The 27,749-nt window shown below is 40.1% G+C and overlaps 1 protein-coding gene across 1 annotated transcript in view; it reads left to right on the top strand.

Annotated features, from left to right (window-relative positions):
• LOC124804843 (probable ATP-dependent RNA helicase DDX10) overlaps window positions 1-27,749 on the top strand; it is an 87,192-nt gene that overhangs the window by 43,319 nt on the left and 16,124 nt on the right. The window contains exons 9-10 of the mRNA XM_047265193.1: window positions 6,293-6,469; window positions 13,284-13,537. Of these exons, the coding sequence (XP_047121149.1) occupies window positions 6,293-6,469; window positions 13,284-13,537 (431 nt within the window). The remainder of the gene's footprint in view (window positions 1-6,292; window positions 6,470-13,283; window positions 13,538-27,749) is intronic.

Raw genomic sequence — 27,749 nt, 5'->3', positions numbered from 1 at the left:
CAACGTAAGTCACCCTGAATACGTAAATAGGTTAAGAAGATTGGAGACCTGGCCTGACCTAACCTCACCTCACCTAACCTAACCCTCTCCTGTAGCAAGGAATCGCAGTGTTACAGTGGGCATGTCTTCTGCAGATGTAGCAGTTCTTAAGTGAATATTGTGCTTTGTGATATGAGGATACGCTTCACTGGGCACATACAAAAATGTATGCTCATCCATTCTTAAGTAATTGATGTACGACTTGACGTCCTCCACTATAATTTCACGTAACAAGTTTTGTTGAATGCTTTTATCATGTCATCGTAAAACCCACGGTTTCACCCAGGTATGTTTCCTTTTTCCCCTGCTTCTCTTCCGCATGTGCACACAGTACAACTGTGGTACATGCAGCTGCTGTGGTTAATAACAAGTTGTTGTTGTCAGCCATCTCGAACTTTGACAAAAAATATGATGACAGTGTAATACCCCTTCTAGCACTATGTCAAAGATCTTTAAGTATATTTGACGGAATATTTGATCACATCTTTGATCAAATCTTTGACAAAGAAATTTGATAGTGTAATACCGGCCTAACCCATATACCTGCCACCCCTCCCTCCCCACATTCCTAGCCACCAAACCAGCTGCCTCTCTCAGAGCCGCTGGCCACCCACTCCCAATCCCTCGCCCTGCCTCCAGCCTCCCTCTTCCTCTACCCACCTCACCCATCACTAACCCCACCAAAACCTAGTCCACCTGCCCAAATGCAGCACTAGCACTGTTAGTCCTGCCAGCACCATTAAGAACATAGGCATTTACATTCTTCCAGAACTTTCCTGAAACATTACTACAAAGTACAAGACTTCAAAACAGTAGAGGGACACATAAATAACGGACTCCGCACTCTTGCGGCAGACTACCAAAACGACCACCTGAAACTGAATCCGGCTAAAACTCAAATATATGCTTTTCATGAACGAAACAGACACTGACAGAAAATTAAGTCGTGCGGGGTGGCAGGGAGCTGGAGCACTGTCATAATCCAAGATATGTGGGGGTTAGACTGGACTGTGCTCTAATATTTATGAAGCACTGCCTAAACACAAAAAAAGTATCCACCCGCAGCTCACAAGTAGTGGAGGGGATGCCCAGTCAACAGTACTCAGAACATTGGTAATTACATTACTCCGCCGCTGAATGCGACTGTGCTGTTTGGTACAGTTCTGTTCATGCCATGCGTGTAGATGTTGCCCTCAACGAGACATGTAAAAAAACATCCGAGATTCTTGAGGTCAACACCTGCCTACAAAAATTTATTCAGTTTTGACACTATTTTGACTGTGACGTCTTTCACGACTGATTACTTGGATAAAAAGTTTGTGATAAGCTTGCTGCATCAAAGCAGTGGAAATTAGACTCTGTGATAAAAACTTCAGTTGCAACACCAGTTGTGCACTTAGCAGCACATGGAAATGTGCACTTCATAAAAGAAGAAGAAGAAGAGCACAGAGGATGACGTCTTGTAACTTACCGTCTGATGCGAGTGGTGGCATAGCTAGAAATGCTGAGTAGAGTGTGCAAACATTATCTATGCACATAGAGAGCACTGCCTCAGTACACACTATTCTTGTTATGTCATAATGATGTAATCCAGCGAATCAGATGCAGTCACTTGGATATAAATGTGGGAGCTTTGTCAGTTTCGCAGCAGTCAGAACAGCCTCCGACACTGATGATGGAGGTAGTCGTTGAAAGCTTGAGATTTTATTTTATACTATTGTTATTAATTTAATTATAACACTTCAGTCTGACCAAATTAATGGATTTATTGCATTCTCTTCACACCTACTTTTTTAACATTGACTCTCATAATTAAAGCAATAAAAATCGTTTTTGGAACCTAACTTTTTTGAACTGTTTGTGTAAAATGTAGCCCAGGGCCAACATTCCATGAGATGAATATGGAAAAAGTCCCTAAACTATCCTCAAATTGTCCATGAAACTGACTCTCAACATCCTATGACTGAACATCCAGTTTGTCACATTCTCATGCAGGCATACTGATTGAACTTATGATTTTTATTCCAGGTTACATGTTGCTTTGTATTGATTCCCACTCCTGATGATATCTTTTCAACCTTCCATTTCCACTCCTTTTTCTTCCCCTCTTCTAGCTCAGAAATATTCTTTCTCTTGGTGAAAACAAAATTTATGTCACATAAATAATTTGAGAGAAAAATGGGCCTGTCTTGTGTAAAATAACATAACTATAAGGATGATGATAGTCACTACCTGAACGAAACATCAGCAACCGAAAGTGATTACATTGTTACCTCATAGACAGTAATTAATTTCCAAACATTAACAATAGTGTTGCCCTATTCTGAACTAATGAATGAGCACTACAGTTGAAGTTTCTGTGAAGCAAACATACAGTATACTGAAATATATAGTGCTGCACAGATAAGCCACACCTTAATTTAGCACATTTGACTCTTGGTAAATTGAACCTTCATAAATCAAATATCTCGATAATGAAACATGTTTTCAAGTCACTTTAAAAAATCCTTGACAAATCAAAGAAATCCTGTGTGTTTTTGTATATTCGATAAATCAAAGCAATTATCATGCTAATACTGCTCTGCGAACAGTCTAGAATTCGAAGTCAGTAGTTCTCCGACACCTGGCAGTTTGAATTTTTTCGCCAGTTGTTAAGGTAATTGTTGTGCCATTCAACTGTTAATGACAAACATTTGCTTTCTGAGCGATCCATAATTATTATGGTACATATATCAGTTTTGAAAATTACTTCGAAGAAATGACAGTGTTTGACTTTCACCAAAAAGAAACAGTTTATGGATGCTGTGGAATTTATAGTCTGGTTAAAATTACTTGTTAAGTGATGTCTGTCACTTGCTGCTACAGTGTTGCCACGTTGGCTGCCAGTTACTGCTCGGTTATTGCCGATACACAAATAAAGCGGGTCACTTCACAAGTGCTGTTAATGAATAACATGGAGCAATGTTGGAAGTGGCCTCTACGAGGTATGATGGGAGTGTTAGCTGCTCTGTCAACAGCTAATTTTAAGTGACCAGTAACTTCTCGCTTTCGTTAGTTATCTGAAACATCCTCACACTGGCTGCACTAGGTGCCTTTTTGCCAATCGATGAGCAGTCCCAGTTACAGGTTATAAGTATGATAGGTAGAAAAAAATAGGAGCAAAGGAAAAGTCAATACAATGATGAAACTAATGAAAGAATGCATTGTCTGCTGTAGGCTGTATTGCGCTTTATTAAAATTGTGCTATTAGGTAATTTTGGCCATGAGCCACTATCAAGCACATTTGCTATGTCTTGTATTACAAATTGTACTCGTCAGCTTCTTGTATGAATGTGACATAAAATAATGTGATGGACATGATATGTAATAAATGGCATAGCAGATGTGCTTGATAATGGCTTGCGCCAAAATTATTTAACAGCTTAATAAAGCACAATACCACCTACAGTGGACAGTGTATTCTTTTATTAAAGACTTGGATCCCTATGGAAGTAAAATCTTAATGATGAAACTGACACAGCAAAGTATTATAAATGAAAAAATTACATTTAAACCAATTAACTGAATAAAAATTACACTCAGTCACTTTATATGATTTAGAAATGAAAATTTTCAAAGATGTGACGAGAATCTAACATGTGACCCTCTAAACGTCAGCAATGTATGTTAACCACTATACTATGCTGCTGTCCTGCATTTTCCTGTTAGATTTATGACTTTCCAGAAGCAGTCACAACTCTGATTTGCCACCTTCAAGAAGTATGTCCTCACGTACAGAGCTTATCTAATGCAGGCCGATCTCTATGATGGTGATAATTGTATGTGTGATGCCGAATCGTATTTTGCACGGAAGGATCCAGCAGTGACTGATTCATGCTGTGTGTGAAAGGTGCGCATTTTGTTGGCATCATTTGTGTGTGTGTGTGTGTGTGTGTGTGTGTGTGTGTGTGTTTTATCTATGAGCTAAACTCCATCCGAACAGGCCTTGGAAGACCCAGTGGTATTGTCCGACCACCATGTCATCCTCAGCCAGTAGACATCATTGGATGCAGATGTGGAGGGGTTTGTTGTCAGCATACTGCTATCCTGGCAGTCACCAATTTTTGTGACCAGAATGATTGTTATCAATCTGATGAAATGTGAATTAAAAGCATGATGCCACGAATTGGGATCCAAAGTTCCAAACACACCAAGAAACAAAACCCAACAAGGAATTGACAGTGAACTGATTCATTGCTGTGGCATTTTGACAGCGATGAGCAGTTCAGTCGTGGCATTGAGCCTCTCTGATTGGAGCAAACAAACTCCAACGCATGAAGTGTCAACCGACAAGTAATTTTAATCAGACTAAAAATTAAAAGAAGGGTATAATGAAAAGTTTCTGGATTCTATCATCCACACTGTCAACAGTGCTGAAGCAGAGAGATAAGATTGCTGAAAAGTGTCATAAAAGGAGAAAGCAGACTGGTTGAAGTCAGATACTGCCACTTGAAAAATACTGACTGTTGTTGCTTCATCAGTGTAAGGAACAAAACATATCTGTCTGAGGTTATATACTTAAAAAAAGGCTGTCATTCACTGTTAGTCTGGTCTTGAAGGGTTCACCACTAGTGAGGGATGGCTCACTGACTTTTTAAAAAAGAGGTAACTTCATTTTTAAGATGATTTTTTGAGAAATTGAGAGCTTTGAACAGTTTGTTCACCATGAAAAAATGAATGGAGTTAAAATTTGCTGATGTATTCTTGGAAATTTATTTGTGCTTTTCATTTGAAATGTTAAATTAAATAAAAAAAGTAATTATATGGTAAACAAATCAGCTTTCTTTTCATTTATGCTCTAGTTGCTTTTTTCTGCTCTCATTTGTAAAAAAATACATATGCTATTGAAACTATACAGGGTGATTCAAAAAGAATACCACAACTTTAGGAATTTAAAACTCTGCAACGACAAAAGACAGAGCTAAGCACTATCTGTCGGCGAATTAAGGGAGCTATAAAGTTTCATTTCGTTGTACATCTGTTCGCTTGAGGCGCTGTTGACTAGGCATCAGCGTCAGTTGATGCTAAGATGGCGACCGCTCAACAGAAAGCTTTTTGTGTTATTGAGTACGGCTGTTCCCTCAGCTCGAACAAGAAGCACAACATTTCATATTTCAGCAGGATGGAGCGCCACCACATTGGCACTTATCTGTCCGTAACTACCTGAACGTCAACTACCCGAGGCGATGGATCGGCCGCCAGGCAGCCTGTGACAGAGCACTTCATCACTGGCCTCCAAGAAGCCCTGATCTTACCCCCTGCGATTTTTTCTTGTGGGGGTATGTTAAGGATATGGTGTTTCGGCCACCTCTCCCAGCCACCATTGATGATTTGAAACGAGAAATAACAGCAGCAATCCAAACTGTTACGCCTGATATGCTACAGAGAGTGTGGAACGAGTTGGAATATCGGGTTGATATTGCTCGTGTGTCTGGAGGGGGCCATATTGAACATCTCTGTACTTGTTTTTGAGTGAAAAAAAACCTTTTTAAATACTCTTTGTAATGATGTATAACAGAAGGTTATATTTTGTTTCTTTCATTAAATACACATTTTTAAAGTTGTGGTATTCTTTTTGAATCACCCTGTAGTATGACTTTTTAACTTTTTATTTTTGCTTGTTCCTGGTGCCACTTCAGTCAGTGAAACTTTCATTACATTTAACTCTCAGTTATTGGAACTTCTTTTTTAAGTCCTTTGAACTATAAATTAGGAAGATTAGACTGTACTTGTTTTTTTGTCTACTGGCTTTCCCTAAACTGGAACTAAACCTGTATCCTGCATGACAGCATAGTTTTTCAAAGTGCTGTCTGTCTATTGGTACACCTTGCTCTGCAACTCACAAAACAGTGTGTGGTGGAGGGTACTATTTAACCATATTTATTTTGTATCCTTCCTTTTCCACTTGTGTATGAAACATGGGAAGAAATATTGCCACTATCTAAATTTTTCAAAGTTTATCATTTTGGTCAGATACAAAATGGATCATGATCAATTTTAACTAGTAACGTCAATATGGACTGTTTCAATGCAGATAAGAGCTCAACATGCTGATGGTATTGAAGCCATTAGAGGAGGTAAATTGCTTGAGTTCCTTCTGGTAGACAATGATTTCAGTCCTTAGGCATTACAATCAACTTTCACCTTGAAATTAAGACTGTATGATCACAAATTTCATTAACAGAAGATGAATTTCACTTTTTCTCATATCCAGGATTAACCCAAACAAGCTGCAGTCGCCACAGCGGAAGTTGGAGGCTCTGCTGGCCCAGGACCCTGCCCTAAAGGAGAGTGCCCAGCGGGCATTTGTTGCTTACCTCAAGTCTGTCTTCCTAATGGCTGACAAAGCAGTGTTCAACATCGAAACACTAGATACTGATGCTTATGCCAAGTACGTAAGATACATGAAAGACACTGTAATGTTATCTAGATGTTACTAGATAGAGGATTAAAGTATGGAAAGCACACTGATTCCATCATATTGTCTCATTTTGTATGCTGTAGTGAGTAATAAATTAGTGGAAGTGCAGAATGATTCAAAACATATATGTGGACAAACACTGTTTATCAAACAGAAAAGGTGTTCAGGAGCAGACAAGTACTGTGGTTATAATTTTGTTGTATTCCTAGTTGATAAATAAATAATATTTATTATAAAATATTTTACTCTTGAGTGCAGTATTAACAATTAATCACAAAAAGGCAGTAGAAGGATCAGCTGCCAGAATGTAAATAGTATACATTATAGTCATTTTATTTGCACAAAATATGATATTTACCTATTAAGATGACCGAGCGAGGTGGCGCAGTGGTTAGCACACTGGACTCGCATTCGGGAGGACGACGGTTCAATCCCGTCTCCGGCCATCCTGATTTAGGTTTTCCGTGATTTCCCTAAATCGTTTCAGGCAAATGCGGGGATGGTTCCTTTGAAAGGGCACGGCCGATTTCCTTCCCAATCCTTCCCTAACCCGAGCTTGCGCTCCGTCTCTAATGACCTCGTTGTCGACGGGACGTTAAACACTAACCACCACCACCTATTAAGATGAAATTCTTTCCCCAGATTTGTCATTAGAAAAATACAGGGTTATCTTACATTTGCAGATTAAACTACCACTGATGATGTCAATGTTTTTATATTGCATTATAGATCAGTACAGGGAGCATCATACATTTACATATAAAGCTTTAGCAATGGAGATCACATTAAGACTTATTTTGAAGAATTTGGAAAGATTGGAGGGGGGAGGGAATAGTAACATCAGCTTGACTGAAAATTGGGGCCAATGTGGGGAGGGTACTGGTGAGTGGACAGCAAAATTCAATTGCTGCCACCCATGGAAATGTATACCATGTATTTTGTAAATGTGTACCTCATTTAAAATCCAGTTTGAATCCATTTGTTGTCAAAATTGAACTGACTTTAAAGTAGGACAAATACTCAACAACAGTATACATTTCTGCTGGAGTTGGTAAAAGTCTATATAAGGGTCAATGTTGTCAACATTTCCATGAGGTATGATGGGAGGGAAAGGGGTGTTCCATCTGCTGGTTTTATGGAGCCAATAAGAAAGCAGCAAACAGACAATATGTTTGGAAGCAAGATATGGAGAATATTGTCATACTCTCACATTGTTATAGATGCGAAATTGACTGCATATTTGGACAACAGCTATGTTCTTAGCTCCTACTGAACCACTACCTCACAAATCACAACATATTTGGAAGATACTGCCAAATAATTGTGGCAACCAAGAAATAAAATTTAATGGTGGCCATTTCACTTCACTTACTTCACTGCCTGACCACCTCCTTGGAAATCATGACATATTCAAAAGAAGCTATGGAAGGAGCAGGAGGAAGAAATAAATGCCAGTAGGCTTCTTACAAATGAAGGTTATGATACCGGTGGTGGTGGTGGTGGTGGTGGTGGTGGTGGTGGTGGTGGTGGTGGTTGTTGTTAAATATAGTGAGACCACATTTAACCGTCTTAGGTAGAAAGCAAAAAAGGATGCGAAGAAAAAAATTGATGTAAACCATTCCTTTTTGTGTATTAACAATAATAATGGAAATTGCTGGATGGAAAAATGCATATTATTAGGGAACAGTAACAGCTCACCTATAGTGCAATGATGCTTGGAGCATAGAAAAACATAACAGAAAACAGTATTTGCACTAGCGTCCATGCTCTTGCCCTTTCTGCAGTAAAAGTACACACATTCACACAAACGACCACACAGACACCCAACACACTCTCCCACGGCCCTAGCAAGACAGGTTATGAATTATCATAGCATAGGCTGATGAAGGTGGCAAGGGAGTAGGGAAGGACACACTAGGCAAGGAGAGGGTAACGGGATGGAGTGCAGCTGATCTTTATGTAGGTGAGTAAGCTGCTCCACAACAATACGAAAGGAGTTCAGAGGGTAGAGCATTAAGAGATGAGTGAAAGGAGGGGGGGGGGGGAGGGGGGAAAAAGAAAGGAAGGTGGAGATGACAAGAGACATGGAAGGGACAAGAACAAGAGGAGAGGAGCATTGGGGGGGGGGGGGGGGGATGCCCACAGGGAGGAGGAGGAGGAAGACATGTTAGTAAACTGCATGCATTTCAGCAAAGAACTTGCAGCAACATCAGTGTATACCTATAGCATCATGGCTGTTTGGTATTTGAGACATGAATTTCACTGCCAGGCCACGCAGCATTCTAGAATCAACCAAGGATAATATCAACTTATGTTTAGAATCATAAAATACCATATGATGTTTTAATGCAAACAAGCGTATATGAGAAAAGTCCCTCAAGTAACATTCTAACCTGTACAGTTTTAATGTCATAGGCTGGCCCAGAAAGAAGAATGGGTTTGAGCCTAATGCAAGAAACATATGGTTCTTGAATTCAGATTTATGCTGCCTTTCATTCATCTGAAAGGTAAAGGTTTTCCAATATTGCTGCGGGGAGTTTAAAATTGGTTTATAACTTTGTAGCAAGCAAGACTTAATAAGACTTTCTAACAATTATTTCATCAACTGGTGAATAAGTATCCTCCCATTTTGCTTTCATCTGTGCAATCTACCGTCTGCGGATATGCAGAGTAGATCACTAATATTACTTGCCAGGTAGAAGTAGTATGAAACAGCAGAAAATCATCAAATAAAGATAATAACTAGCCAACAGTGGTGGTGGTGATGCAATGGTTATTTTATCCTGTTTGTTGTTGCTCAACATCAGTCTTTAGTGGCCAGATCGAAATACTTAAAGTTGAGCATGTTAAAAATAGTATCATGGGCGAAGATTAATAGAGAAAAGCCTAAACTTACAACTATTTGTGTGGCTGGCTGATCACTGAACTAAAAATAACTTTGTAAAACCTAAGAATCTGTTGCATAAAAGATGAAGCTGGATATCACAGAACTCAAAACAAAAGACATTTACCACACTCACCTCATCATCTAAAATAGGGGACAATTCTCACCCCCCCCCCCCCTTGCCCCATAATTTCAAACAAACACACTTGGTTAAAATAACTTGAACTAGAATGAGTACTTCACATGTTTAACAGACATCTGAGTGTTACTACTGGCATAAAAAGATATGTGGCAGAAGATAATGCCCTACAAGAAGGTACTTCCATATCTGAAGGGAAAGATGAACACCACAACTGTATAACTGGTAGTACCCCCTTCAGCTTATTATCCATCACCTTCTTCCTGTTTGCACATGAGCTTTTATGTCAAAAGTGAAAATATTCTCAGAAGAAAATTCTGAATTAATTGTTTTCATGCATTTCTTCAGCCTCCGACTTGTCGGGACTGCCATTTGATTGCTGAGATGCGTCACTGAAACATTTTTGGAGAAGAAAGAACTGAATGACACTACTTAACATAAAGTCAAACAATGGAATATCTAAGATGGAATGTAACAACATTAGAAAAAGGAGAGTTGCTACTCACCGTGTAGCAGAGATGCTGAGTCACAGATGGGCGCAAAAAAAGACTGTCAGAAAGTGAGCTTTCGGCCGACAAGGCCTTTGTCAAAAATAGACACCCCCCTGCCCACTTACACAGACTCACACGAAAAGCAACTCTTCCACAAACTCACACAAAAAGCAACTCATACACACACGACCAGAGTCTCTAGCTGGCTGGCTTCAGCAGCCAGTGACTGTTGTCATGTGAGTGAGAGTGAGTTGCATTTGCTTGTGTGTGTGTGGGGGGGGGATTTGTTTCTGAAGAATATCTCCATCAGGTGCAGCATTAGGAGTAGGAATTAGAATAAAGGTGGACAAGGATATTATGTAGGTTTGATGGGCAGCAGAACTTTGGGTCAAGTGGGTAGGTAAGAAATTCTTCATTTCAGGACATCGTGACAGATAGTCGAAGCCATGGTGAAGGATTCGGTTGGGCTTTTTATGGCTAGGATGATACAGGATGATTAGAGAGGTGTTGGTTGCTACCTGGTTAACAGTTTTACGGTGTCAAAGGAGGAGGTGCAATGAGGGATCTGTTTATGGATGAGCTGGACAGGATATTGTCTGTCATTAGAAGCTTTGGTGAGGTTATTAGTACATTTCAACAACTCCTTCTTTACACTGTAGGTGTGGCATCCATGGATGACAAGGCCGTAGAGAAGAGACTTTTTGTCATGGAATAGTTGACAGCTGTCAAAATGGAAGTATTATTGGTGGTTAGTGTACTTGATGTGAACAGATATATTTATGGGCCACTGAAAGGTGGAGATTGACATCTAGAAAGGTGACTCAATAAGTTTAGAAGAACTAGGTGAAATGGATTTGGGAGTAGGTGTTGAGGTTCTGGAGGGAAGAGCAAACAAAGCATGTCCCTATCGTGAGTCCAGACATTAAAATGTCGTCAAAGAATCTGAATCAGACAAGGGATTTAGGTGCTGATTGAGTAGACAGGATTCTTCCAGGTGGCCCATAAATAAGTTGGCACAGGATGATGCAGTGCGAGTATCCATGGCAGTACCATGGTTTTGTTCATATGTTTGTGGGTTAGACTGTTGTTGACCAGGAGGTTTAGGAAAGAGGTGGTGGATTTTGTATCATGAAGATGTTGGAAAAAGGCTGGGTTCCAGGGCCACAAGACCGTGGGCACAGGTGCATCCACAAAGACCAACATGTAATCTGACAATGGAAAATCCAGGATTGAATAGTGGTGATAATGGGACAGGAACTGTGGAAAGGCAGTTAAGGAAAAGAGCAGTATCTTGAATGAAGGATGGGAGGTTGGTTGTGGTGGTCAACAAAGACAGAGGTTTATTCTGTTCTGTGGGAGCATTGTATCCAGTACAAAGGTAGGCAATCAGTAGGGAGACCTGTGCAGTTGGGTTTGTGGGTTTTGGTGAGTAGATAGAAGGCACGGCTGCAAAGGAGGGGGGGTTGCTAATGTGAGGAAAGAGATGGCTTCAGGTGTTAGGTTTTGGGGTGGATCTAAGGCCTTGAGGAGCTGCCGAAGGTCACGCTGGACATTCCAGAAGGCCAAACCCACACACATATCTGTGGTACTGCCAGGGAACTTGCATGCCACCATCCAATGCCAACTTATTTATGGGCCATCTGGAGGAATCCTTCCTATACTTTCAACACCTTGTCTGGTTCAGACGCACTGATGATGTTTTCAGGATATGGACTCAGAGCAAAGACAACCATTGCTCTTTCCCCCATGACTTAAACCCAAATTCCTTTCATCTGGTCTTTCTCAACTCAATGACCCATCTTCTTAGACGTCGATATCCGTCTACGTCTATTTGTATGAAGCACACCAATGGCTAAGAGTACCACTACTTTGACAGCTGTCACCCATTCTATTGCAAAGTCTCTTCCTTACAGCCTCACCATCTGCAGTGGAAAGCAGGTATTTTTCAAAATAATCAATAACCTTGCCAGAGCCTTTAGTGAGAGACCATATCCTACCCAGCTCATCCATAACAGATTTCCTGCCCAGATACTAGTAAACCTGTTAACTAGTCATCTGTCGATATCCTCTGATGATCCGGTATCACCCGAGACAAAAAAGCTCAATCACACCCTACACCAGAACTTTGACTACCTCTTGTCATGCCCTAAGACAAAGCATATCCTATACAAACTCTTATCCTCATCACCCAAAGTAGCATTCTTGTCCTGAAATGAGGGATTTCTTAGCAATAATCCTACCCACATCATCCAAGTTTCTGCCGCCTACCCAACCTACAGAATATCTTCGTAGATCCATATTCCAATCCTGCTCCCGACGCTGCACCCCATGGATCATCCCCTGCGGCTAACCCAGGTGCAAGACCTGTCCCAAACACCACTTCCTACTGCAGTCCAGTCACAGGCATTTCCTGTTGAATAAAAGGCACAGCAACATGTGGAAGCAGCCATGTTATATATCAGCTACACTGCAATTACCGAACAGCATTCTTTGTAGGCATGACAAGTGACCAACTGTCTACTCCAATGAATGCCCACCCTTAAACCATCCAGTTGCTGAAAATGCTGCACACTACAACACAAATTACTTCAGCAGCTGCTTCCCTACGCAGGCCATTTGGATACTCCCTTCTCGCATAAGTTTCTCTGAACTATGCTGTTGAGAATTCTCTCTCCAGCATATCCTGCACTCTCACAATGTTCCTGGCCCAAACCTCTGCTAGATTATTTCTCACTGCTTAGCTTTACTTTTTCCCCACACCACTCCTTTCTTGTACACAATCTGTCATGTACTGCCTTCTCATCACATGGTATTTTATGATTATAAACATAAATTGATATTATCCTTAGTTGATTGTAGAATGCTGCATGGCCTCCAGTGAAATTCATGTCTCAAATGCCAAATAGCCATGATGGTATGGGTATACACTGATGTTGCTGCAAGTTCTTTGCTGAAATGCATGCAGTTTGCTAGCATGTCGTAATGACATTTTTTGAACTCAGTAGTCTGTAGAATTGCGGCCACCAAAATGTTTATTCAGTAGATGTTCTCTCAGGTTTCCACTTCACTGTGCTATTATGTACAATTTATGTACATAGAGGTGTAAAACCTTTCACCATAACTTATTGTAATATCATTCTTAACAACTGAGGTTTGTGTGTCACCGATTTATTCTTGAGAGAGAGGAAGTGAATTACCTTTTTTATTTGCAATTTTGGTTAAGTTTGTTTATTGTTGGTTATTAGTTTTACATAATTTGTCCTCTTGTAGGTCCCTAGGTTTGGCTATACCACCACGAATTCGATTCCTACAGAAGTACCAAAAAGCTCAGCGACAGAAGCAGCTACATGTGCTTGAAGCATCTGGAAGGGACAGAGTGGTAATTCCAAGCCATTCTGTAGATGCTCCAGTGGAAGACGACAGCGTTGCAGCTAGTTCTGAGCATGATGAGACAGATGACAGCAGCAGTGAGAGTGACTACGACCGTAATGGTGCCGCTGGAGACATGCACTGGACACTCGGTGGTGAGTTGTGCTTCAGTCAGTCAGATTCTGGGGCGCACTGGAGTTTCGCTAGTGCATTATTACTTAGTAAGCTACTTTGTTGTTTAGCAGATTTCAGTATCAGTACTGGGACTGTATGACCTATTAAGTGAAGTCCCACAAGTGTTTAATATGATACATCTGGTAAGTTTCACAGATATGCTGGCTGACAAAAGCCTTCACTTTGTTGTTTGATTCTATTCTGTTCATGGCTTGCCCCAGTACTTATCTGTGTAGTTCTCCTGAAATGTGCCAAAGATTGTTGTGAAATAAGGAAATACTATAAATTAAACCCATTCGTTTAAGAATACCACTTTGAACGTTAGGGTCCCAGTTCTTCGTGTGAAACTTTTGCAGTTGTTCCATGATTGAAAAATACCAATGTAGTTAAGTAAATACTACACTTAGGTGACAGAAGTAATGGAATACCTCTTGATATCATGTTGGATCTCCTTTTCCCTGGCTTAGTGCAGCGACTCGATGTTGTATGGATTCAACAAATCGTTGGAAGTCTCTGCAGAAATATTAAGCCATGCTGCCTCTATAGCTGTCCATAATTGTGAAAGTGTTGTCGGTGCAGGATTTTGTGCACAAACTGAGTTCTTTATTATTTCCCATAAATGGTAATTGGAATTCATGTCGGATGGAGTAGGTGGCTACATCATTTTCTCAAATTGTCCAGAATATTCTTCAAACCAATCGCAAATAATTGTGGCCTGGTGACATGGCACATTGTGATCCATAAAAATTCCTTCATTGCTTGGGAACATGACATCCATGAATGACTGCAAATGGCCTCCAAGTAACCGAACATAACCATTTCCAGTCAACAATTGGTTCAATTGGACCAGAGGACTCAGTCCATTCCACACAAAAACAGCCCACACAACTATGGAGCCACCATCAGCTTGCACAGTGGCTTGTTGACAACTTGGAGCCACGGATTTGTGGGGTCTGCGCCACATTCGAACCTTATCATCAGCTCTTACAAACTGAAATTGGGACTCAGCTGACCTGGCCATGGTTTTCCAGTCATTTGGGGTCCAACTGATATGATCACAAGCCCAGGAGAGGCACTGCAGGCGATGTCGTGCTGTTAGCAGAGGCACTTGCATCGTTCGTCTGCTGCCGTAGCCCACTAATGCCAAATTTTGCTGCATTGTCCCAATGGATACATTTTTTGTACATCCCACATTGATTTCTGTTGTTATTCCATGCAGTGTTGCTGGTCTCTTAACAGTGACAACACTACACAAACTCCACCGTAAACAGTCGTTACATGAAGGCAGGCAGCCAGTGCATTGTTCGTGGTGAGAGGTAATTCCTGAAATTTTGTATTATGCAGTCTTTTGACACTGTGGATCTTGGAATACTGAGTTCCCTAATGATTTCTGAAATGGAATGTCCCATACATCTAACTGTAGCTATCATTCTGCATTCAGAGTCTGTTAATTCATGACATGCAGCCATAATCACGTTGGAAACCGTTTCTCATGAATTACCTGAGTACAAATGACAGGTACATCAATGCACTGCTCTTTCATACCTTGTGTATGTGATACCACCACCATCTGTTTATGAGGATATTGCTGACCCATGACTTTTTTCACCCCAGTGTGGTAAGATACTTTGTCGCTTAGCAGCTTTCGGTATCGATACTGAGACTGTATGTCCTCTTCAGTGAAGCCACACAGGTGTTGACTATGATACATCTAGTGAGCTTCACAGATATGCAGGCAGACAAAAGCCTGCACTATGTTGTGGCACAGGTTCTGACTATGATACATCTAGTGCGCTTCACAGATATGCCAGCAGACAAAAGCCTGCACTATGTTGTGGCACAAGTGTTGACTATGATACATCTAGTGAGCTTCACAGATATGCAGGCTGACAAAAGCCTGCACTATGTTGTTTGATTCAGTACTGTTCAAGACATACCCCAGTACTTATATGTGCAATTCTTCTGAAATATACCAAAGCTTGTTGTGAAATAATGCAATACTGTAAAATGAACCCATTCCATTAGGAATACCACTTTAAGAATAAGGGCCCAAGTTATTCTTGTGAAACTTTCATAGTTGTTTCATGATTGAAAAATACCAATGTAATTTAATAAACACTAAGCTTTGAATAGGAGATAATCATCTATAATTCCATGTCACTGAGAAAGCAGCAGATTTCCTCCAAATAGCAGCTATTTTTATAATTTATTTGATTAAAGCTGTGTGTTTGTTTTTCGAATTTATGGATGCTCAGTGACAAAAGCTAACTGGAACAAGCATAAATAGCATTAAGCACTGAAACGATAGTTCATTGCTTTTTGTGATTTTCTTGTCTTTGTTAATGTGCAACTTGAGTCAGTCCACATCATTGAAGGTTCTTCAGCTAAACTTAACTATAGGGCATTCACATGCCGCTCTTTTTCACAGTATAGCACAGATGTTGGCAGAGTGTATGCTTGTCACGTTGGGGCTACCTATTGTAGCGTAGTATTTAGTAGCAATGATGAGCACTTAGCCATAAAATATGATTTACTTGCCTTATCTTTGCAAACAGCTTTGGCCGCCTATTGATGTTTCTGATATGCGGTATATAAAATTCTGTCCGAGTGTTTCTGTATTATCCATTTTCTTCATTTGGTACATCTTGATGTTTTTGTGTGTGTGTGTGTGTGTGTGTGTGTGTTAGGCACTTTTTATGTTGAAACGGTTATTATTGGACCTGTCTAAATTATGGTTATGTTTTGTTACAGATTGATACAAAGTAATTTGTATAAAATAAGAAATTTTGGTATTGATGGCAGATTCTTCACGAGTTACATTAAGTGGATGTAGCTGCTAGTAAACTTTTCAGGATGTGAGGTCGTGGTCCAAGAAACTCTTCTGTTCCTGATGGTTCGTCCAGAATTGCAGTGGACATGCTCAGAAGCGCTCCTCCAGTGAGTCTTTCTGACTTACTGGTAGGACATCTGAGCGCGACATAAATGCTGTCGGAAAGGTGGTGTGTTCAAAGTAAGATGTGATGAGCAGAGATAATCTGTGTCAAAGATAAAACTTAACAATTGATTGTCATCATGTCATAGATAAAACCATCTAGCAATTCTGCAGAGCTACTGTCCGTATGTCACTAAGTTTCATTTCCTCCTCTTTCCTATTAAAATTATGCTGATGCTTATAAATTTCAATGGCTTCTCTACATAGTTGTGGATAATAATGTGACATTGTAGATAAAATTTCTGTTTTACAAAACTTCATTTCGTGGTTTCCTTACTGAAGAGCATGCTCTGCTACAGCTGATTTCTCTATTTTCCTAGTCGGTAAAGACTTTTTTGCTCTTTTAGCCATGTATTTATGCTCCTCTTGGTAGTTCCAATGTTAACTTTACCAAACGTACACAGAATTTTGTATACACCACATGTCGGCAGAGTAGGGTGTTTATCCTTCACAGATCTGAATACTTGTATTATTTTCTTTGTTGGTCTGAAGACAGATCTGATATCGTGTTTCTGTAAAATCTTACTGATCTAATCCGTTACTTTTTTAATAAAAGGGAGAGAAACTGTATTCTTCCGTTGTTGTGGTTCATCCTTGTCCTTCAGTCTTGTGTTCCTTGGTCACAAAATTCTCTTTACTTCTTTCTCTGAGTAGCCATTTTTCTCGAAAGCCTGCTTCAGATGTTTTATTTCAGCATCCAGATGTTCCGATGTGCATATCCATTCAGCTCTGTCGACAATACTTTTAATGGCACCTCTTTTTTGTGGATGGTGATTGGACTTTTTATGCAAATATCTGTCTGTATGTGTTACTTCACGAAAAACTTTATGTTCCTAACTTCTATTAGACTGTCTCGTAACTAAAACATCCAATAAAGATATTCTGTTGTAGTTTTCCATTTCCATGGTGAACTGGATTTTTGGATTAATTTTTTTAGATGATCAAAGAATTCATCCAAAGCCTATCTACCATGGTACCAAACCACAAATGTGTCATCCACAAACCAGTACCAGCGACATGGTTTCTTATTTACTTTGTCCATGGCCGATTGTTCGTATTTATCCATATAGAAATTAGCAATCGCAGGGTCTAACGGATTATGCATTGCTGCGCCTCAAGTTGCTCATAAAATTCATCGTCCCACTGGAACTGACTTGACTTAAGGCAATGTCTAAAAAGAGCAGTCACATCTCTTGGGAAAATATCTGTTATAAAAATCATAACTTTATTAACTGGAATAATAGTGAATGACACTACATCGAAACTTACAAGAATATCCTCAGGAGCCAAAATTAGTCCTTCGAGTTTTTCAATAAAATGATGCGAGTCTTTTACATATGAATCAGTTCTCCCAATACTTGGTTGCAAACGAGTTGTCAGATACCTCGCTATTTTATACTTGGGAGAATTGATGGCACTAACTATGGCTATCAAAAGAAAATCTATTTTATGAATTTTGGGTATGCCCTACAGTCTAGGACACACAGTTTCACTCTTCAACAAAGCTCTTTTATCTTCTTTTTGAATAGAGGTAGATGACTTAATCTGATTATTTGTTTTCCTCAGTATGCTGGCTGTAGGGTCCTTCGAAAGGTTTTTGTACTGTCCTGACATTAAGAGGTTCACCATCTACAACAAAAGAGAGGTGTCATTAAAAGTCTTGTCAATAGAGCCAAATGGATGTGCACATCGCAACACCTGGATACTGAAATAAAAATTCTGAAGCAGGCTTTCAAGAAAAATGGCTACTCAGGGAAAGGGGTAAAGAGAATTTTGCAGCCAAGGAACAGAAGACAGAAGGACAAAGATGAATCACAACACCAGAAAAATACAATTTCTCTCCCTTTTATAAAAAAAGTAACGGATCAGATCAGTAAGATTTTACAGAAACATGACATCAGATCGATCTTTAGACCAACAAAGAAAATAAGTCAAGTACTCCGATCTGTGAAGGATAAAAGCCCTCCTCTGTCATGTGGTGTATACAAAATTCTGTGTATGTGTGGTAAAGTTCAAATTGGAACTACCAAGAGGAGTGTAAATACACTGCTAAAAGAACACAAAAGTCTTTTGCTCTCTTCAGTAAGGAAACCACGAAATGAAGTTTTGTAAAACAGAAATTTTATCTACAACGTCAAATTATTATCCATGGGGATGTAGAGAAGACACTGAAATTTATGAGCATCAGGATAATTTTAATAGGAAAGAAGAGGCAGTAAAACTTAGTGACATATGGACAGTAGCTCTGCAGAATCGCTAGACAGTTATCTTTGACAAGATGACAATCGATAGTTTAGTTTTATCTCTGGCAAGGATTATCTCTGCTCATCACATCTTACTTTGACCATGCCTCCATTCCTACAGTATTTATGTCACTCTTGGATGTCCGATCGGTCAGTCGGCAAGACTCAGTGGAGGAGCGCCTCTGAGGATGTCCAGTGCAGTCCTGGATGAAACGTCAGGAATGGAAGAGTTTCTTAGATCACGTCCTCACATCCTGAAATGTTTATCAGCAGCTATGTCATCCGGACGCGAAAGCCTTCATTCTGTGATTAAGTAGATGGCCCTTTCTTCATTTTCTGCTATTGTAGCATCCTAGCATTTCAGTTTTTGATATATACAGCACTACTCATGGTGAAATAGTATTAGTAGTCTGGTAAGAGGAGTATTGGTGGCAGAGTTTACAAAATACACTGTAGCATTACCCTTTGTCTAATTTTAGCCTGAAAATGATGATATGATTATGAATAAGTGAAGCCAATAAATGTGACTACAGAATATTAGTTGAAGTGACAGAATGATCTATAGTAATAGCTGAGGTCTAGGCCAAGTTGGCAGTTGATAATTTGGTTGAGTTGATGAAGCTACCAAATGTGAATATGAAATGTATGTTGAGGTGATGGAACAACCTGTAGCCTATCGCAAAGTCTCCATAACTGTAATGTCTCTCGACCTTATACTGTATTGGCTGTGAAAAACAAACAGTAATTTAAGCTCCCATATATCTGTAATAAGTGTTATATAGATACTTCTGACAAGATCAGAGACAAAGGGGATGGGGCTGTGTGATGGCGATCATGTGCAAACAACCCAAAGAAAAATTTAAAAAAGAATTTATATTTTTTACATCTACGAACTTTTAATTTTCTGAGTGAGCTTTCTCAATCATTAAACACCTCAGTAGGCAACCATAATTGTTTATGCTGCATTCAGTGTTCTTATAAGTAGCCAATGTGAAATATTGAAGCAGATAATGTCAGCCTGAGAAAGTGTTCTCTTGTAAGTGGACAACGTGATTTCTGTCGATGAGTTTTGCAGCTATGGTGTGCGAACTGCTTCATGAGGTCACACAGATACAAAGCTATAAAAGTAGGTTGAACTACAAGAGCCTTATTGCTCGTAAGAAGGGTACCGAGGGGGCACAATGGAGCTACAGAAAAGATGATGGGTTAGTTGTAGCATTAAAAAAACTCTTTGTTTGCTGGAAGCAAATTAAGTATTATAAAAATTTTGCAATTAATGTATGGGTTAAAAGGGTAGAAACTTTATCACAGGTGAACTGCATTTAACAAAAAAGACTGCAGTTGACTGGAAATGCTTTTGTAGACAGTGTGTGTGGAAATGTGTGCTAAACACTTGACTGCTCACTTTTGAGTGGGCAAGCTGAGTGACTGTAGGAGAATGCAAGATGCCTTAGATAGAATTTATAGTAGTTGTGATGAATGGTAGCTAGCTCTAAATGTAGAAAAATGTAAGTTAATGTAGATGAATGAAAAAAAGCCCAAGCATGCTCCCGTCAGATTTTGATAAGTGATAAATATCCTTGTTAATAGTCAGCTTGAAACATGCTCTCTTCAGTTTTTTTATAAGCCACAACCATGATTCTTGATGTTGCCACACACTCTCTCCACAACAATAGTTACAACTTAAAGTATGCTCCTTTCTGATTTTGATGAAGAAGTCTGTCATGTTCAGATACAGCATTAGTAGTGTCCTACCTGACACAGTGATGTCATTTAAATACCTGAGCACAATGTTGCAAAGTGATATGAAATGGAATGAGCATGTGGGGATTGTGGTAGGGGAGGTGAATGGTCGAGTTTGATTTATTGTGAGAATTTTGGGAAACTGTGGTTCATCTATAAAGGTGACCACGAGTAGGGAACTTCAGTACTGCTTGAGTATTTGGGATCCTTACCACATTGGGCTAAAGGGAGACATCGAAGCAGTTCAGAGGTGGGCTGCTAGATTGGTTACTGGTAGTTTCGACCAACATGCAAGTGAGAGAGATGCTTTGGGAGCTGAAATGGGAGTCCCTGGAGGAACACGTTTATGAACACATTGATAAAATTTAGAGAACCACAGTTGTAAGCTGACTGCAGAACAATTCTTCTCCCACCATCATTTTATGTACAGTTAATGCCACTGACTATCGTCACACAGTTACTCACTGTTTTTCATTCAAGTACCACACAGTCAAGCATATTTTATACCAAGTTGATCTCAGTTGTATGGCTTTGGTGGCTCTCTTCATATTATTATGCTCATATATTTTGCAGGCTGTATTCACATTAATGCCATTGAAGTGCTTATGAGGTCGCCATTCTTGTGGATGAACATTCCATAACTGTATACTAAACAAAGGACGCTCCAGATAGGAATATCAACAATGTAGGAAAAGATAGTGTCATGAACACATCATCATACATGCCTCTACATCTGAATAAATCTGCTATAATGGAGCAGTACCTTAGTACAGAACATCGCATGATGTGCAAGAAGAATAAAATTGAATCCTCAGTTTCGTCTTTGTGGGAAACTGTGATAAAGAAGGCAATACATATTCACACAGTATATACCCTAATAAATAGGAACACAGATTTACAATTAAGTACAGTCTGGAACCCAACTCTTGCTGTTGTTAGACAACTGTTGAGAAAAACAAGAGTGTCTGGTGACAGTTCCACTGCAACATAGTGGATGATCCACATAGCCAAAAATTTTGATTTCTCACCCAAACATACTGATACTCGGCAACAGAAATGGTGAACTAACACTAGCACAAAAGGCTACAGTTCTGTTTCTGGTCTTCCATTTGGAAACAACTTGGTCACACATCTGCAACTTCTACATGAAGCTTCAATAAGAGGAACGTTGCAGTTATTGCCAGCATTAACCAACAACACAGTCTGGCAGTTTTGAGTAGTTGCCTCAAAGAAATGTTGTTGAATGTTCTGTTGGCAGATCCAAAAGCCATATGTTCAGTATATTTATTTTTTATGAGATTCCTAAATAGTGAGTTGGATGTGGTTCCAAAGGCATCAATGACACTTATAAAGTATGTTTCCATATCATGACACCATCTAGTCAAAAAAATGTGTAAGTAAGTAATATTTTGGTTGTTGGGTGCTACAGTTAAGTATAAGACCAGTTCAGTTCACAATATTTTCCTGATGTTGTTGATAAGTTGGCAACATGTCCGTTACATGTAATGAATGGAGGTACTTAGTTAGGATAAAATCAAACAGAAGGAACAATAAGGGATGGATAGGTCCTGAGATTAAAGCATCTTGCGTTAGGAAGAAAGAGCTCTACCTAACTAATTCAGAGGACAACTTGCTATTAAGTTTTGAAGCTTCATTACCATAAGATTTTTCCCCTCTTTTTTTTTTTTCTTTTTTCTTTCAGTCTGTTGTTAAAGAGCAAACTCATGCACTATGCTAAAAAATTAAATCACTCCAAGAATAAGGCAAAAACAATTTGGAACATTCTTAAACAAATAAAACTAGTGCTCCTAATACAGCTGGGCCCCCAGGAAATAGGTCTGGCAGAAATGGGGATACTTCCATATTATTGGCCACCAAATTATCAGGTACATCTGATAGACATTAGTTTCAGAAATTCAGCCCCTAAGTAGATTAGAAACTTCATCAATAAAAAAGCAGTAATTCTGCTGACTATGGTGTTGTTTCTAGCAGAATATTAAAATTTTATGGTGATTTCATAGGATTACCCCTTAGCTGCCTTTGTAATCAGTCACTGTTCCAGGGCTTATTTCATGGCAGACTAAAATATACTGGAATAACGTCCATCTGTAGAACTCTAGATAAGCAAACCACCTCTGATTACAGACCTGTTTCACTTCTTTCAGTCTTTTGAAATGTTTGAGGAAGGGACATGTAGCAGAAAATCAATTCGTTTAACTGAGCAGGATTTGCTAACTGCCTTTCAGTTTAGCTGCTGTAAAGGCTTGTCCACAGACAAAACAGTTCAAGACTCCCCTTGCAAAGTCCCAGCAGAGTTAAACAAAAACACTTACCATGTTCATATATTTTGTGACCTTCCCAAAGAATTTGATTATGTAGTTCACAACTAAAGCATTTTGGAATTAATGGTGTCCCCCTTGCATGGATGGAATCATATGTTCATAAAAGAAAGCTGACAGAATGTGTCATAGGAATAAAGTTAACCTTGGAACAGGTGGAACGTAACTTGTCATTCCACAGGGGTCAACACAGGGCTCCCTCTTGTTTCTAACCTACATAAATATCAAGCAAGGTGGCACAGTGGTTAGCACACTGTACTCGCATTCAGGAGGAGGACAGTTCGAACCCGCATCCAGCCATCCTGATTTAGGTTTTCCGTGATTTCCTTAAATTGCTTCAGGCAAATGCTCGGATCGTTCCTTTGAAATGGTACGGCTGACTTCGTTCCCTGACCTACCCCAATCTGATGTGACCAATGACCTCTCTTTTGGTCCCCTCCTCCCAAATCAATGAACCAACCTATGTAAACAATCTTCCAGTGACTTGAAAGAGCTCTTCAAAAACTGTAGTGTTTGCTGATGACAGAGGCATACCAGTCAGTTGTCCAAACTCGAGCTTGGCAGGCACATCTCAGATGAAAGCCTACAAGTGGTTCACAGCTAACAGTTTGAGTCTTAATCTCACAAAGACTCACATTATGTGATTTCAAACAACCAATAATGAGCTATGGTGCTGAAACGCAATATGTAAAATCTTCAGGATCCAGCTGAATAACAAGTTAAAATTGAGTCATCACACAGATAAACTGATCAAGAAGCTCAGTTCAAGGTGTTTTGTCTGTAGAAGCCTCTCTCGTTGTGTTGACCTAGCTTTTTAATAGTTTGTGTTGCTGACAATAAAAATCAGTTTCAATTGGTTTGGGATTCACACATCACAGTACAAGATACAAAAATTATTTTCATGTAAACTTTGTCCTTTGTTTCAGAATAAACCCATCTAGCTTACAGCATGAAATGGGGAGTTCTTGCCAATTCAAAATAAAATTATATGAGATGATCAAAAATTTGCCGTTTGAAGGCCCTACAGTCCAGAATCGGCATGCCAATCAGGCAAAGTCACCATGAGCATTGAGGCAGTCATCCCACTGACACACTAGGTTGAAGACATCCGTTTGGTAAAACACTGTGTCCTGCTGCATGAAGAAGTTCATAACTGTCTGCTGCACATCCTCGCCTGACTGGAATCATTGAGCCTTCAAAGCCTTTTTTAAGGGACAGAAGGCATAATAATACAGGGTTATTACAAATGATTGAAGCGATTTCACAGCTCTACAATAACTTTATTAGTTGAGATATTTTCACAATGCTTTGCACACACATACAAAAACTCAAAAGTTTTTTTAGGCATTCACAAATGTTCGATATGTGCCCCTTTAGTGATTCGGCAGACATCAAGCCAATAATCAAGTTCCTCCCACACTCGGCGCAGCATGTCCCCATCAATGAGTTCGAAAGCATCGTTGATGCGAGCTCGCAGTTCTGGCACGTTTCATGGTAGAGGAGGTTTAAACACTGAATCTTTCACATAACCCCACAGAAAGAAATCGCATGGGGTTCAGTCGGGAGAGCGTGGAGGCCATGACATGAATTGCTGATCATGATCTCCACCATGACCGATCCATCGGTTTTCCAATCTCCTGTTCAAGAAATGCCGAACATCATGATGGAAGTGCGGTGGAGCACCAACCTGTTGAAAGATGAAGTTGCCGCTGTCTGTCTCCAGTTGTGGAATGAGACAATTTTCCAGCGTGTCCAGATACACGGGTCCTGTAACGTTTTTTTCGCAGAAGAAAAAAGGGCCGTAAACTTTAAACCATGAGATTGCACAAAACACGTTAACTTTTGGTGAATTGCGAATTTGCTGCACAAATGCGTGAGGATTCTCTACTGCCCAGATTCGCACATTGTGTCTGTTCACTTCACCATTAAGAAAAAATGTTGCTTCATCACTGAAAACAAGTTTCGCACTGAATGCATCCTCTTCCATGAGCTGTTGCAACCACGCCGAAAATTCAAAGTGTTTGACTTTGTCATCGGGTGTCAGGGCTTGTAGCAATTGTAAACGGTAAGGCTTCTGCTTTAGCCTTTTCCGTAAGATTTTCCAAACCGTCGGCTGTGGTACGTTTAGCTCCCTGCTTGCTTTATTCGTCGACTTCCGCGGGCTACGCGTGAAACTTGCCCGCACGCGTTCAACCGTTTCTTCCCTCACTGCAGGCCGACCCGTTGATTTCCCCTTACAGAGGCACCCAGAAGCTTTAAACTGCGCATACCATCACCGAATGGAGTTAGCAGTTGGTGGATCTTTGTTGAACTTCGTCCTGAAATGTCGTTGCACTGTTATGACTGACTGATGTGAGTGCATTTCAAGCACGACATACGCTTTCTCGGCTCCTGTCGCCATTTTGTCTCACTGCGCTCTCGAGCGCTCTGGCGGCAGAAACCTGAAGTGCGGCTTCAGCCGAACAAAACTTTATGAGTTTTTCTACGTATCTGTAGTGTGTTGTGACCATATGTCAATGAATGGAGCTACAGTGAATTTATGAAATCGCTTCAATCATTTGTAATAGCCCTGTAGTATGGGGAGAGATTAGGCATATAGGGTGGGTGTTCAAATATGTCCCATTTGAGTTGGAATAACCTTTGTGTTAAGACATTCACGTTATGGAGATGTGTTCTATCATGGAGCAGCAGCATCCCTTGTCGCACAGACCTTGATGCACGATTCCACCACAATAGTTTTTGACAGAAATGCTGCCCCATACACATTCTTCATCATGGTTTTTAGGTGAAGAACTCATCAAACCATGTCCAGAGCACATTTTTATCTGGAAAGGAAGTTCCTTGAAGGTTTTTTAATAGAGAGTGGGAAAGGTAAAAATCTGAGGGCACAATATCAGGTGAATAAGGTAGGTGTGGATTGACTTCCCAGCCCAACTCCTGTATTGTGTTTTTTGTCAAGTCTAGCAGAGTACAGGTAGGTTTTATCGTGGAGTGACATCACTTCACGCTGTCTTCCTAGTCATTGTTCTTGGATTGTGTCTGCAGTACATCTCAGTTGCTGACAACAAAAGTCAGCAGTAATGGTTAAGCCTCGGAAGCAATTCGTAGTACATCACACCATCACTGTTCCACCTGACATGTAAAATTATCAATTGTGAATGTGCACAGGTCTTTGTATGGTGAGTTGCTGCTTCGTTTGGGCTCAAATATTCCTTTCTTTTCCTTATATTTAATAAAACACCTTTTTTCATCACTAGTAACAACACAGGATAGAAATGGTTGGTGTTGTTTACGGGCCAGTTGGTGATGAGCAGGCAGAGATTCCTACACGGCCATCCACTGATTTTTGTGATTTTGGCTTAGAGCATGTGGTACTTTTGTGTCTGATTTTTGAACCTTCCCCATTGCATGCAAAAATTGCACGATGGTGGAATGATCACAGTTCATCACATTTGCCAGTTTTCAGGTACTCTGACGTGGATAATTGTGGATTTTTCCATTTAAATGATCTACGTCAAACCCCAAAGGTCTTCTTGACTATGGACAGTCACAAATGTCAAAATGATCTTGCCATGTCTGTCCATTGCCATTATCCCCATACATGGCACAAATATTTCTGGCTACCTCCACTGCTGTCATCCCTAAACTGAACTCATACACAAGAATATACTGGAAATGTTCTGATTTCTCCACTTGGCACTCAATTTTCTAGCATCCATAGCTCCACTCACTTTCTCCAGATGACAAAATGACAGTATGTATACTCAGATAGCAATAGTGAACTGCAAAGAAAAAATGACAATCAATAAATCATGTTGTTGTTGTCGTGGTCTTCAGTCCTGAGACTGGTTTGATGCAGCTCTCCATGCTACTCTATCCTGGGCAAGCTTTTTCATCTCCCAGTACCTACTGCAACCTACATCCTTCTGAATCTGCTTAGTGTATTCATCTCTTGGTCTCCCTCTACGAATTTTACTCTCCACGCTGCCCTCCAATACTAAATTGGTGATCCCTTGATGCCTCAGAACATGTCCTACCAAGCGATCCCTTCTTCTGGTCAAGTTGTGCCACAAACTTCTCTTCTCCCCAGTCCTATTCAATACTTCCTCATTAGTTATGTGATCTACCCATCTAATCTTCAGCATTCTTCTGTAGCACCACATTTCGAAAGCTTCTATTCTCTTCTTGTCCAAACTATTTATCGTCCATGTTTCACTTCCATACATGGCTACACTCCATACAAATACTTTCAGAAATGACTTCCTAACACTTAAATCTATACTCGATGTTAACAAATTTCTCTTCTTCAGAAATGCTTTCCTTGCCATTGCCAGTCTACATTTTATATCCTCTCTACTTCGACCATCATCAGTTATTTTGCTCCCCAAATAGCAAACCTTCTTTACTACTTTAAGTGTCTCATTTCCTAATCTAATTCCCTCAGCATCACCCGACTTAATTCGACTACATTCCATTATCCTTGTTTTGCTTTTGTTGATGTTCATCTTACGAGGGCAGTTCAATAAGTAATGCAACCCCTTTTTTCTGAAACAGGGGTTGTTTCATTCAGCATTGAAATACACCAGGCTATTCCCCAATCTTTTAGCTACACAACACTATTTTTCAACGTAATCTCCATTCAATGCTACTGCCTTACGCCACCTTGAAATGAGGGCCTGTATGCCTGCACGGTACCATTGCACTGGTCGATGTCGGAGCCAACGTCGTACTGCATCAATAACTTCTTCATCATCCGCGTAGTGCCTCCCACGGATTGCGTCCTTCATTGGGCCAAACATATGGAAATCCGACGGTGCGAGATCGGGGCTGTAGGGTGCATGAGGAAGAACAGTCCACTGAAGTTTTGTGAGCTCCT

The sequence above is a fragment of the Schistocerca piceifrons genome, chromosome 7 (assembly GCF_021461385.2).
Source record: "Schistocerca piceifrons isolate TAMUIC-IGC-003096 chromosome 7, iqSchPice1.1, whole genome shotgun sequence".
Taxonomy (NCBI): domain Eukaryota; kingdom Metazoa; phylum Arthropoda; class Insecta; order Orthoptera; family Acrididae; genus Schistocerca; species Schistocerca piceifrons.
This window is presented reverse-complemented; position numbering and strand designations above follow the sequence as displayed.